At 38.3% G+C, this 12,551-nt stretch overlaps 2 protein-coding genes across 2 annotated transcripts; both read right to left on the bottom strand.

The window, feature by feature from the left end:
* Positions 1–2,977: 2,977 nt before the first annotated feature.
* Positions 2,978–4,354, bottom strand: LOC113526166 (granzyme B-like). The gene is made up of 5 exons (XM_026912991.3): positions 4,277–4,354; positions 4,019–4,166; positions 3,739–3,901; positions 3,388–3,645; positions 2,978–3,169 (listed from the first exon to the last, which is right to left on the bottom strand). The coding sequence occupies exons 1-5, from the start codon at positions 4,323–4,325 to the stop codon at positions 3,020–3,022; spliced, it is 768 nt and encodes a 255-aa protein (XP_026768792.1). The 5' UTR covers positions 4,326–4,354; the 3' UTR covers positions 2,978–3,019.
* A 5,609-nt stretch (positions 4,355–9,963) lies between these two features.
* LOC113526084 (granzyme B) lies at positions 9,964–11,828 on the bottom strand. Its single transcript, XM_026912874.2, has 5 exons — positions 11,728–11,828; positions 11,415–11,562; positions 11,142–11,304; positions 10,799–11,056; positions 9,964–10,171 (listed from the first exon to the last, which is right to left on the bottom strand). Exons 1-5 carry the CDS (start codon positions 11,774–11,776, stop codon positions 10,022–10,024), a joined length of 768 nt encoding a protein of 255 aa, XP_026768675.1. The 5' UTR covers positions 11,777–11,828; the 3' UTR covers positions 9,964–10,021.
* Between the last annotated feature and the right edge of the window lie 723 nt (positions 11,829–12,551).

The raw sequence follows: 12,551 nt of genomic DNA, 5'->3' as shown, positions 1-12,551 counted from the left end.
CATCAGTGAGCATTTGAACCTTCTGTAATAGTTGCATATGAGTCCCTCAGTTGTCCTCAGTGTGAAAATATGGATCTCCGAATCATACAGTCATTGTTGGAAAGGGTTCAAATACACAAAAAATGCTGGAAAACCAAAGAATTTGTGGGACCTGAAGGATTTTTCTGAAGAACAGCGGCAGTTTAACTGTTCAGGACAAACAAGGGACTCATGAACAACTATCACTAAACAAAAAACACAGCTGTGGATCATTCAGGTAACAACACAGTATTAAGAATCAAGGGGATGTAAACTTTTGAACGGGGTCATTTTTATAAATTCAACTATTATTTTCTCGTGTGGACTATATGTAAACATCTTTTATGTGAAATATCTTATTCAGGTCAGCACTAAATAAACAATAACATGCATTTTGCATGATCCCTCTTATTTTGGTAAAATAAACATTTTGCAGATTTTGAAAGGGGGATGTAAACTTTTGACCTCAACTGTATATGGACATGAATTTTAGAAAAAGACAAAACCATTATAAAGTGTAATAATTTTCTAGCACTGTTTCAATCCATATTAAAGGATTACTCCAGCATTTTTTTCAACCCGTCTACTGCATCTGTAGCACATGTGCGATTTCCACAGAAAATAAGCTTAATCCTATCACTACACTGAAAAAAAAAATGGAAGAACTTCACTAAGTACTGCTCAATACTGCCATACTGAAGCATCAAACATGAACATCTGACTAGACGGAAAGACTGAAGAGAAGAGAGAGAGAGAGACAAGAGAGCAGAATGTGGTGTGGAACAAACTTTCACCTTTATACACACTTTTAGCAGCTACACCTACATTCTCCAACCCAAGAACTTTTACTACAGCTGGTCACTCTTTCCCCCACACAACACACACAACAGGTATTTTTGGAGTCTTGCTATAGAGCATACACATGTAACCGGAATCTTATGTATTCATTTGACCACCTTTACTAATCTGAGTCAGTTACTGACAGCACTGATGTGGACTGAAGAGGCGTTGGAGGTATTGTGCTACAAATCTGCATAAAAATTCACTGTGGGATGAGAAACATGATGTCAGTGATATTTTCATAATGACAAAGTGCATCAAGGCATAAGTTAGCCTACCACTAGTCCCCTCAAGAGTTTCTCCTTCCCTTTGTGTGTTAATGCATGTACTTGCACTACACTGAGGGACTGTGTACTCAACACAAAGAACCTTTTAATGAGATACCAACAATCAGACGGACCACACGCTCTTAAAAAAGGCTTCCTCAAAGGTGTTTTGGATGCTTCTTAGCTAAAGGGTTTGAACTCAGATCCCTCTGTGATAGGAAAGACTCCATGAAAAGACAAAGCATAGAAAGCTTACGGCTTTTTGATTTAAAGTGAACAAGATGAGCTATACTCATTTAAAACTGTTGTATATAATACCATATAAAGTTTTTTTGTCTTGTATGGGGTGGCTTAGTGGTTAGCACTGTTGCCTTGCGCCTCTGGAGCTGGGGGCTCGAACCCTGCCTATTCTCCCCGTGTTTCAGGGGTTTCCTCCAGGTATTTAGCTTTCCTCCCCCAGTCCAAAGATGTGTTGTAGGCTGACTGGCATTTCCAAATTTTCTGTTGTGTGTGTAAATGTGCCCTGCAATGGGTTGGCACCCCATCCAGGATGTCCCCTGCCTTGTGCATCAAGTCCCCTGGAATAGGCTCCAGGCTACCCCACAACCCTGTGTAGGATAAGTGGTACAGAAGATGGATGGTTGTCTTGTATCAATATCTGAACATTTTTGGAGCCATTTCTAAAAGGTTCTTGCAAGAACCTTGTTCAGCAGGTTCCATATGGAATTTTTAGGGCACTATAAAGATCCATGGATTCTTAATTTTGCTTATTGTTCACAATGTTACACGAAGATGAAGATGTTCACAATGTTACATGAAGATGAAGACTTAAAATATTGCTCTCGGGCATTAAGGTGTTGCAGCAGGTAGCATTGCCGCCTCACAGTTCACAGCATCCCAGTTAGATTTGAAATTCAGATTACCATCTCTTTAGCTTTATATATTTCCAAATAATGAAATGGCTTCCGACAGGCTATCAAGAAGCTGTGTGGGGTGTATTCACATGAAGTAAGTCTTAGCTTTGAATGATCCGCAATACTTTTGTGTCATAAAGAACCTTGGCCCCTTTTCTCCTGTAGAGTCTACAGTGTAGATGTAAGAGAGAATATAAAAGCCTAACTGACTCTGTGGAGGCACATGTTTGAATAGTGCAAATAAAGAATCATTTGCAGAACAGCAAATAACCATTTAAGCATTCAGATAGTTCTCCAAATTGTCACAGTTCTATATATAATCATTACCAACGCTTAAACCCTTTCTTCACACCTAAAAGAAAAAAATATATATGTACATGTATACACACCTAATGCCTTCTCTGATCTAATCTAATTAGTCCATGGAAGGTATGGACAGCTGATGATCTGGGTTCAGCGTGCAGTGTTTTACTCTGAACTTTTTAGCTTAAAATCTAATTGCAACTATAGGAATAGCAAATAGCTTATGTTTATGTTTTCTCCCAATTTTTTGACCTGACACATTTTCTGTCTGTGTGACCGAGACAGAGTTTAGGTGTATACAAACATTACAAAGGCTTGTGGTTTTTTTCTCTTGTTCCTGTGTATCAAACCCACCACCACTACATCTTTGCATCAGACTTGAAATGAAATCGTTTAGTTTTTGCGTCTGACTTGTGGCACACTATAGTGTGGGTGAGACTGCATAGTTTAGTTTTGTATTATTTTGTTGTAGTTTAAAACTTTCTCTATAACAATAATTTAACGTGACAGCTAGGTTTCTTCTACCAACGAAAGCATATTTGATTTTTAATTTTTTTTTTTTTTTACTTTTTAACATAAATGCCTATGTGAGAGGTATTCAATAGAAGAGAAAACACATATTTCATATATGCAATGTATATTTTATTGGATTGTGGTTACTTCCATTGTGTTCACTCTCTAGCCTATAACTTGTTCAATCCATGGAAGAAAGTAGGAGATCTTCATATATACCTCTGGATACTTGTGGTTTAAGCAGTTGCCAGGGTAGGTATATGCAGCTATTCCTTGTGGTTCATTGCCACAGATAAGAGGACTCCCTGAATCACCCTGCAGAGAGAACAAAAGAATAAAATTTCACAAATTATTTGTGCTTTGACACTGGGATGCTATTAAAAGCCAAGATTGATCTTAAAGGATTTCATACCACAGTGCTATACTCAAATTTAAAGTTATTTTTTCCTTTAACAGCACATCCCACACATTTTTATTTGTTCAACTTTTTGTTTGGAGATTAATTATTTTTATTGAATGCTACATTGCAATACCTGACAAAAAGCCTTATTCCCATCAGAGACAGTGCAGATCATGCTGTGTGTGTCAAAATAGTTCTGCCAAAGATTCTTGCACTCAAAGTTAAACTGTACTTTGAGTGTGACCTCTCGTAGGACACTTGATTCGGCGCTGTTCTGTTCTGTCTTGCCCCAGCCAGCTATTGAACATTTCTGAAGGGCTGGAAGGTTCTCATTCTTCTTAGGAAGAGCAATAACCTTCACAAACTTGTTGAGCTTGGCTTTGGACTTCAGCTGTAACAGATTAGTTAGGTAGTGTTTGAGGTGAGAGCTGGATGCATGAAATGACCAAAAAAAAAAAAAAATTTTGAAAGTAGAAAGAAGTACCTTCAGTATCATGATATCATTTGGACGTTCTTTCTGCTTGTAACAGGGATGCTTGATGTATTTCTGCACTTGGATTCTCTGCTGCTGGGGCTCCTTTTTTAGACTGATGTTGTGAGCTCCTAGTACCACTTCCAGCTGGTCCTTTCCTGAGTATTCAATGTTGCTGTTGTCACAGATGATGAAGGTCAGATTTTACTGTATTAACTTATTATATTATGTGACTACATACTGAAAATTCTAGCTTAGTCTTTATAAATGTACAAAAGCACAAAGAACATACTCAACACAGTGGGCTGCAGTCAGCACATAATCGTTTTTGATAAGGATACCACCACACATGTGTTTTTTGTTAATCTGAAAAGACACCATGTAGGGTCGGGAGTGTGGTTTCGCTTCATTTCCTCCAATAATCCCACTTTCCATTGCCCCTGAGAAAACAAATAATACAAATCAATGACAGTTTTAAACAATGAAAAAGCAACAATTAGTTTTTAAATTGCATATATAGGGTTTAAATATCTAATACAGAATACGTTACCACACAAAGGGAAGACAGAAAGTACAAGGAGAGAGATGCTGAAGAACATGTCTGTAGTACACCACACTGACAGAACTGTGCAACACGTTTTTTCTTTTTGGTTACATTACAACAAACTTTCAATCATAGCCCCCCCCCCTTCAGGGCTTTGAAATCTCCCACACTTTTCTCCTCCCATGGTGCTCAGTGCATGCACAGTTGCCACTCACACACAGGAATCTTTAGGGGGTTTCTGGTTGCAGAAATGACTAGAAATGCAAAGAAGTGGAGAAGATATCATTTGTTAGGAAAACAGTTACAGATAATATTGAAATTGAGCTTTAGCCTTCCAAATATTGGGTCAAACTGGGTGGGTTTCTGTTTGCAGGTTTGTAATAATCTTGTGTTATCTTGTTTGTAATAATGTTCTTTAATTAACAAGCGTTTCCCAAAACCCTTCGTAACTAACGTAATACATAACCTGACGCTAAGAACTTCTTTATTTGGTGCTTGCATATATATTTATAATAATTAAAATAAATTAACCACACTGTGTAGCTATTGACAGCTCTCCAATTTTATTTTTATTTCTGCAAAAACTCTGCAATAGACAGATCTATTTTTAAGAAGATAATGACACCATATATACATTCCATTTATTAAAGAAATGGTTGCAGGAACAAAATCCATATTTTGTAATGACCATCATAGTCTCTGGACTTGAAACCTTTTGAAAACATGTGGTCTGAATTGAAGAGGGGTTGACATTCACAAACATAAAATATTAAGGAGTTTGAAATGTTATTTATGGAGGAAAGATCCCAAGATCCCACTATAGGTGTCTCCAACTTTGTTAGACATAACAGAAGAAGACTGTTTGAGATTGATTTTATTCTCTTCAATGGAGGCTTTAATAAATATTAGCTTTGTGTGTGCCAATAATTTTGAAACCAGTATTTTGCATTAAAGTTGCAGTATGTAGGAAAAGGCCTTTTTTGTTTCAAAAAATATTGTAATAAAATAAAAGTATAAAGCATACATACATACATACAGTTTACTGTATGTATCTACCATGCCTTTTATTATTGTAATATACACATTTTTGCACAAACAGTGTACTGAGATGTTGGTTGTAACTATAACTGGTGGTTCTCTTATGTACACCGATCAGCCATAACATTATGACCACTGACAGGTGAAGTGAATAATATTGATTATCTCATTACAATAGCACCTGTCAAGGGTTGAGATATACGTATTAGGCAGCAAGTGACCAGTCGGTTCTTGAAGTTGATGTGTAGGAAACAGGAAAAATGGGCAAGTGTAAGGATTAGAGAGACTTTGCCAACGGCCAAATTGTGATGGCTAGATGACTGGGTCAGAGCGTCTTTAAAACGGCAGGCCTTGTGGGGTGTTCCCGGTATGCCGTGGTTAGTACCTACCAAAAGTGCTCCAAGGAAGGACAACCGGTGAACTAGCAACAGGATCATGGGCGCCCAAGGCTCACTGATGCGCGTGGATCGCAGCTTGCTGCGTATGGGGCTGCGTAGCCACAGACCTGTCAAAGTGCCCATGCTGACCTCTGTCCACTGCCAAAAGTGCCTGCAATGGACAGGTGAGCATCAGAACTGGACCAGGGAGCAATGGAAGAAGGTGGCCTGGTCTGATAAATCACATTTTCTTATCATGTGAAAGGCCGGGTGTGTGTGCATTGTTTACCTGGGGAAGAGATGGGAAGAACGCAAGCTGGAGGAGGCAGTGTGATGCTCTGGGCAATGTTCTGCTGGGAAACTTTGGGTCCTGGCATTCATGTGGATGCTATTTTGACACATACCACCTACCTAAACATTGTTGCAGACCAGGTACACCCCTTCATGGCAACGGTATTCCCTAATGGAAGTGACCTCTTTCGACAGGATAATGCGCCCTGCCACACTGTAAAATTGTTCAGGAATGGTTCGAGGAACATGACAAAGAGTTCAAGGTGTTGACTTGGCCTCCAAATTCCCCAGATCTCAATCCAATCGAACATCTGTGGGGTGTACTGGCCATCAAGTCCAATCCATGGAGGCCCCACCTCGCAACTTACAGGACTTAAAGGATCTGCTGTTAATGTCTTTGTGTCAGATACCACAGCACACCTTCAGAGATCTAGTGGAGTCCATGCCTCGACGGGTCAGGGCTGTTTTGGCAGCAAAGGGGGGACCAACACAATATTAGGCAGGTGGTCATAATGTTATGGCTGATTGGTGTATAATAGTAAGAGACAGGGTCTAGCCATCTACATATGTTCAAAGAAATGCAACAACCCTGAAAACCCTGAGGTCTACCACAACATTTTTGCATTCCTATCCTGGATTTAAAAAGTCATGAGCAAAAACATCTGAGATGCTAAGAATATAAAATCTTCCACATGGTTTCTATAATCAAGTCTTTTACGTTTGTTTACATTGCCATGTGCATTTTGTTTTGGTTCACGTCTTGTCTCTGCCCATGTCTTGTCATTGGTTGTCTCCCTAGTGTGTCATAATTACTTTCACCTGTTTTCAGTTCTTCTGCTTGATTAATCTTTGTGTTTAAGCCCTCGTATTTCTTTGTTCTGTGTGAAGTAATACTCAGTGTACACTTACTTGAACTTACCAAGCCTCTGAGTCTGTGTTGTGATATTCTGGCTTTGATCTCACCTTGCTACCTGGTTTTCGGGTTTTTGGATTTACCCTTGTGTTGTTGTTTGCTGATCACCTGCCTATTTGCCTGTCTCTGATTACATCTTTTGCTTCATGTTTTGGATCTGTTTGTCAGTTTCCTTTAATAAAGTTTAAACTGCATTTGCATCCGTCTCCGACTCTGACTCATGACAGATTACTTCGCCTAACTCATGGATACAGCAGGAAAACTGGATGCTAGTGTTTGTCTGACTTGATGCAATTTTCCCAAAGTATGTTCATGGCCATCCCTGCCCCCTATGAAGGTACTGAATCCTCTCCTGAAGGATTACTACTACACTGCCAATTTTATTTTGAAAGCCTGGTGGACCCCAAGCCTGAGAAGAATGAATGGCTGAGGTTCATGTCCTAGCTCACTGGCCAAGCACGCCAATGGGATAAAAAAATAAGGCCTGGTCACCCAAGGACACCCAAGCCTAAAGAACACAGCTGACTTTGTTAGTCTCCTGAGAAGGGTGCTCTTGCTGCCCAGGTATGAGCCTCCCCTAGGAATTTTTTTTTGGGGGGGGGTGGGTAAGAGCCTGGATATTGGCTGAACCCAGTTGGCCGAACATGAGCTGCTGCACGGAGGGGTGGGCTGGAAATGAAGAGGAAATAAAGGCTCCAGCCAAGTTCATGCAAGGAGGCAGATGGGGCGGCCTCCCAAGCCATGATCATGCCAGAGGCCGATGGGGAGGCCTCCCAAGCCATGCTCATGCCGGAGGCCGATGGCACTCTCAGCACCACAGCATCGTATCTCTCAGCGCCACAGTGCCCATTTCCATGTTGTCAAGTGTTTGTTTACATTGCCATGTGTTCACGTCTTATCTCCACCCATGTCTTGTCATTGGTTGTCTCCCTAGTGTAATAGACTTTGTATTTAAGCCCTTGTGTTTCTTTGTTCTGGGCGAAGTAATGCACAGTGTATGCTCACCTGATCTTACCAAGCCTTTGATTCTGTGCTTTTGACATTTTGGTTTTGATCTTGCCTTGCTACCTGATTTTTGGAATTTTGGATTTACCCTTGTGTTGTTGTTTGCTGATCATGTGACTGTTTGCCGGTCCCCGATTACGTCCTTTGCTTCATGTTTTGGATCTGTTTGCCAGTTTCCTTTAAACTTTAAACTACATTTACATCCATCTCTGACTCTGACGCATGACAGCTTCTTATAACAGTGTCTTCATTTCTTTTAACTGTGACTTCTTGTCATTTACACATGCAGTATTTTAATCTCAACAGATTCATCGACTTGATCACCACAAAACTGTGTTTTGTTTAACCTATAAAAGATTCTTGCTAAAAAAAAAAAGTAACACCACTAGACTGACCACTAAAAGACATCTCATGTTTCTTTTAGTATGAGATTGTAAGAGTAAAATTATAGAATAAAACTCAGTTAAATATTTTACACATTCATCAGTGATTTTCTTCCCAGCTAATCATTTGCATGTATAAAATGTGACAAATGTATAAAACATCCAGATGAAGACAAAGATCCTGTATTTTCTCATTTTCCTTCAAGCTCAATTAATTCATACGTACCCAGGTACTATTACTTTATTCACTTTTTAAGAGCCACATAATAATACACATGCTCAAAGAAAATCCCTTCTCTGCATCTGTCACATAGTGGTAATCAATGATTTAGCTTTCATGAAAGTTTTTATTACTGGTCTTTTGTAATTTATACAGTTTTATAAATTTGTATTTTTGCTGTGTTAGCAAACTTGTGTATATAATATTTACGTGAATTAGCTGAATAAAAAAAAAATGTCTCACACATTTTTGTGTGGAGCAGAATTTCACCTTTACACACACATTTAGAACCTTTTACCACAGCTAGTCACTCTTTCCTCCACACACACACACACACACACACACACACACAAACAAAATTGTTTTTTTGGGGGGTTCTTGTAGTAAATGTCACTTATGTATTCACTTGACCAGGTTTACTAATTCATGTCAATTACTGACAGGACTGATGAGGGAGTGAGGAGGCATCGGAGTTATTGTGCTACAAATTTGCATCAATACCCATTGTGTGATGGGAAACCTGATGTAAAATTTTTCATAATGCAAAGTGCATCAGGTCAGAAAAAGCTTATCACCTATCATTGCTTTAAGTCATGACCTTCCCCTGAAAGGTTTCTCCCTCCCTTTGTGTGTGTTAATGCATGCACATGCACTTCACTGTGGTCTCACCACATGAAGCACATTTTAATGAGGTTTCAACAATCAGACACAAGACTGACCACACACACTCTTAAAAAAAGAATCCATCTCTAATAGGAAAAGACTCTGTATGGCTTTACCCAGAGGAACAATGTATAGAAAACTAGTGCACTCTAGATTTAAGCTAGACAAGATGATATATATAGTCATCTAATAGAACACCCTGTGTTTCTGGGATAGGCTCTGGATTTTTTTTTTTTAATTCATCTTAAAGATGGGTAGATAATTCTGTGCTTATTGCACAAGGTTATATTTGTTTTTATGTGTTGGTCTGATGTGCTGGTGTCATTCTGATATCTCAGGTTATAGAGAAGAGCTATTTCTGCAGAGACCTGAGTCTAGCCTGCAATTACACATGCAGTGTAGAACAGAATCATAAACTCAGTCTGTGAATGATGAACACTGTGCCAGCTTTTTAGCCTCAAAACTAATTGCAACTCATAGCTCATGCTTACGTTTTTTCCCCCAATTTTTTTTTTTGTACCTGACACATTTTGTGTCTGTGTGACCGAGACAGAGTCTGAGTGTGTACAAACATTGCAAAGGCTTGCGGCTTTTTCTCCTGTTCCTGTGTATCAAACCCACCCCCACTACATCTTTGCATCAGACTTGAAATGACATCTTTTAGTTTCACATTAATTTATTTAAGTTTAAACCTTTCTGTATCGAAATAATTTATTGTGACAACTAGGATATTTGATTATCTTTTTTTACTCTATAGCATAAATGCCTATGTGAGAGGTATACAATAGAAGAGAAAACACATATTTCATAAATGCCATGTATATTTTATTGGATTGTGGTTACTTCCATTGTGTTCACTCTCTAGCCTATAACTTGTTTAATCCATGGAAGAAAGTAGGAAATCTTCATATATACCTCTGGATACTCGCGGTTTAAGCAGTTGCCAGGGTAGGTATATGCAGCTATTCCTTGTGGTTCATTGCCACAGATAAGAGGACTCCCTGAATCACCCTGCAGAGAGAACAAGAGAATAAGATTCCACAAATTATTTGTGCTTTGACACTAGGATGCTTTTAAAAGCCAAGATTGATCTTAAAGGATTTCATACCACAGTGCTATACTCAAATTTAAAGTTGTTAATTTTCTATAACAGCACAGCTCTGACAGTAGTGCTAACAGCACTGAAGGCAAATGACAGGTTTATTTCAATGCACATATGCCAATACTTTATTGTTTCAATAGTAACAGCTAATTCACAAGGACACATAATATAAGATTAATAATAAACAGATTTTTTGGGACTGTTTATAACTGTTATCAAGTAAGTAATAAGTTGATTTACTGACATACCACAATATTAAATGAAACTTTAAATGGATAAAATACAAGATGAGTTGCTGTTTAATAAAAAAAAAAATGAATTGACAAATTGCTGTGGTATAAGAGGAATAAAACACCTTGGGTTGTGCTGTTATTGGAAAATAATCTTTGACACCACATGACACCACACTGTCATTGATTATTTTCCTTTAACAGCACATCCTGTACATGTTTTTTTTTTTTTTTTTTTTTTTTTTTTTTACTTGTACAAAGTTATTTGGAGATTGATTGTCTTTAGTGAATGCTACATTGCAGTACCTGACAAAAAGCCTTATTCCCATCAGAGACAGTGCAGATCATGCTGTCTGTGTCAAAATAGTTCTGCCAAAGATTCTCGCATTTAGAGTTATTCAGTACTTTGAGTGTGACCTCTCGTAGGACACTTGATTCAGCGCTGTTCTGTTCTGTCTTGCCCCAGCCAGCTATTGAACATTTCTGAAGGGCTGGAAGGTTCTCATTCTTCTTAGGAAGAGCAATAACCTTCACAAACTTGTTGAGCTTGGCTTTGGACTTCAGCTGTAACAGATTAATTAGGTAGTGTTTGAGATGAGAGTTGGTTAATACTAAAAGAAGCAAATGTTGTGAAAGTAGAAAGAAGTACCTTCAGTAGCATGATATCATTTGGACGTGCTTCCTGCTTGTAACAGGGATGCTTGATGTGTTTCTGCACTTGGATTCTCTGCTGCTGGGGCTCCTTTTTTAGATTGATGTTGTGAGCTCCCAGTACCACTTCCAGCTGGTCCTTTCCAGAGTATTCAATGTTGCTAGTGTCACAGATAATGCACATCAGATTTTACTGTATTTACTCACTATATTATGTGACAACACATATGCTACCATTTTTTATACATGTACAAAAGCACAAATAACATACTCTACACAGTGGGCTGCAGTCAGCACATAATCACTTCTGATAAGCATACCACCACACATGTGTTTTTTGTTAATCTGAAAAGACACCATGTAGGGTCGGGAGTGTGGTTTCGCTTCATTTCCTCCAATAATACCACTCTCCATTGCCCCTGAGAAAACAAACAATATTGTTATAGCGCTATAATTATAATGTTATAGGGCATAATTTTGAAAACATTGTAATGTATCAATCACAGTTTTAAACCATAAAAAAGCAACAATTAGTTTTTAAATTCCATATATAGGTTTTAAATATCTAATACAGAATACATTACCGCACAAAGGGAGGACAGAAAGTACAAGGAGAGAGATGTTGAAGAACATGTCTGTGGTACACCACACTGACAGAACTATGCAACATGTTTTTTTTTCTGTTACATTTCAGCAAACTTTCAATCATAGCGCCTCCCCTGTAGGGGCTTTGAAATCTCACACACTTGCCCAGTTGCCACTCATACACAGGGATCTTTACTGGGGTTTGAGGTGGCAGTAGTGACTCAAAATGAAACTAGACATGAGTGGAAAAAATTGGTGAAGACAGTTCCAGATTATATTCAAATTTAGTTTGAAGCATTTCTGTTCTTTTACATCTATATCTTTTAATTTATTGCTATGAACGTGAACTGAAATGAATTGATTATTTTCCTATAATAACATGTCCTAACATCTGTTATTCCTCTTAAACCACAGAAATTTGCCAACAGTGACAATTCTTAATTTATTCATTAAAGAAATATTCACCTTATCAGCATTCACTGTATATGTTGTTCTTTGTTAAATAACAGCACATTTGTTTAAATGATTTATTATTAAGAAAATACATGCAAGGGTCACCATCACTTCTGTGGGCTGATTCTTGTAATAATATAAATTAGGGTTCTATCAGTATCATTTGTTTTTCAGACCAAGTAAGTACATGTTTTTTGTTACTCTCCAATATTGATACCAGTCACAGCTGTGCTTCTGTATAAGCTACTCTTAGAACAAAGAGCAATAGTGCACTTTCATTTTAATCTGTTCTGGCAACAATTTAAGGTTTGCAGAGCACCATGCGCACATACATTCACACCTAAGGGTAATTTAACTTTTTGGGAAGGAG

Source organism: Pangasianodon hypophthalmus, chromosome 5 (assembly GCF_027358585.1).
Source record: "Pangasianodon hypophthalmus isolate fPanHyp1 chromosome 5, fPanHyp1.pri, whole genome shotgun sequence".
Classification (NCBI taxonomy): Eukaryota; Metazoa; Chordata; class Actinopteri; order Siluriformes; family Pangasiidae; genus Pangasianodon; species Pangasianodon hypophthalmus.
This window is presented reverse-complemented; position numbering and strand designations above follow the sequence as displayed.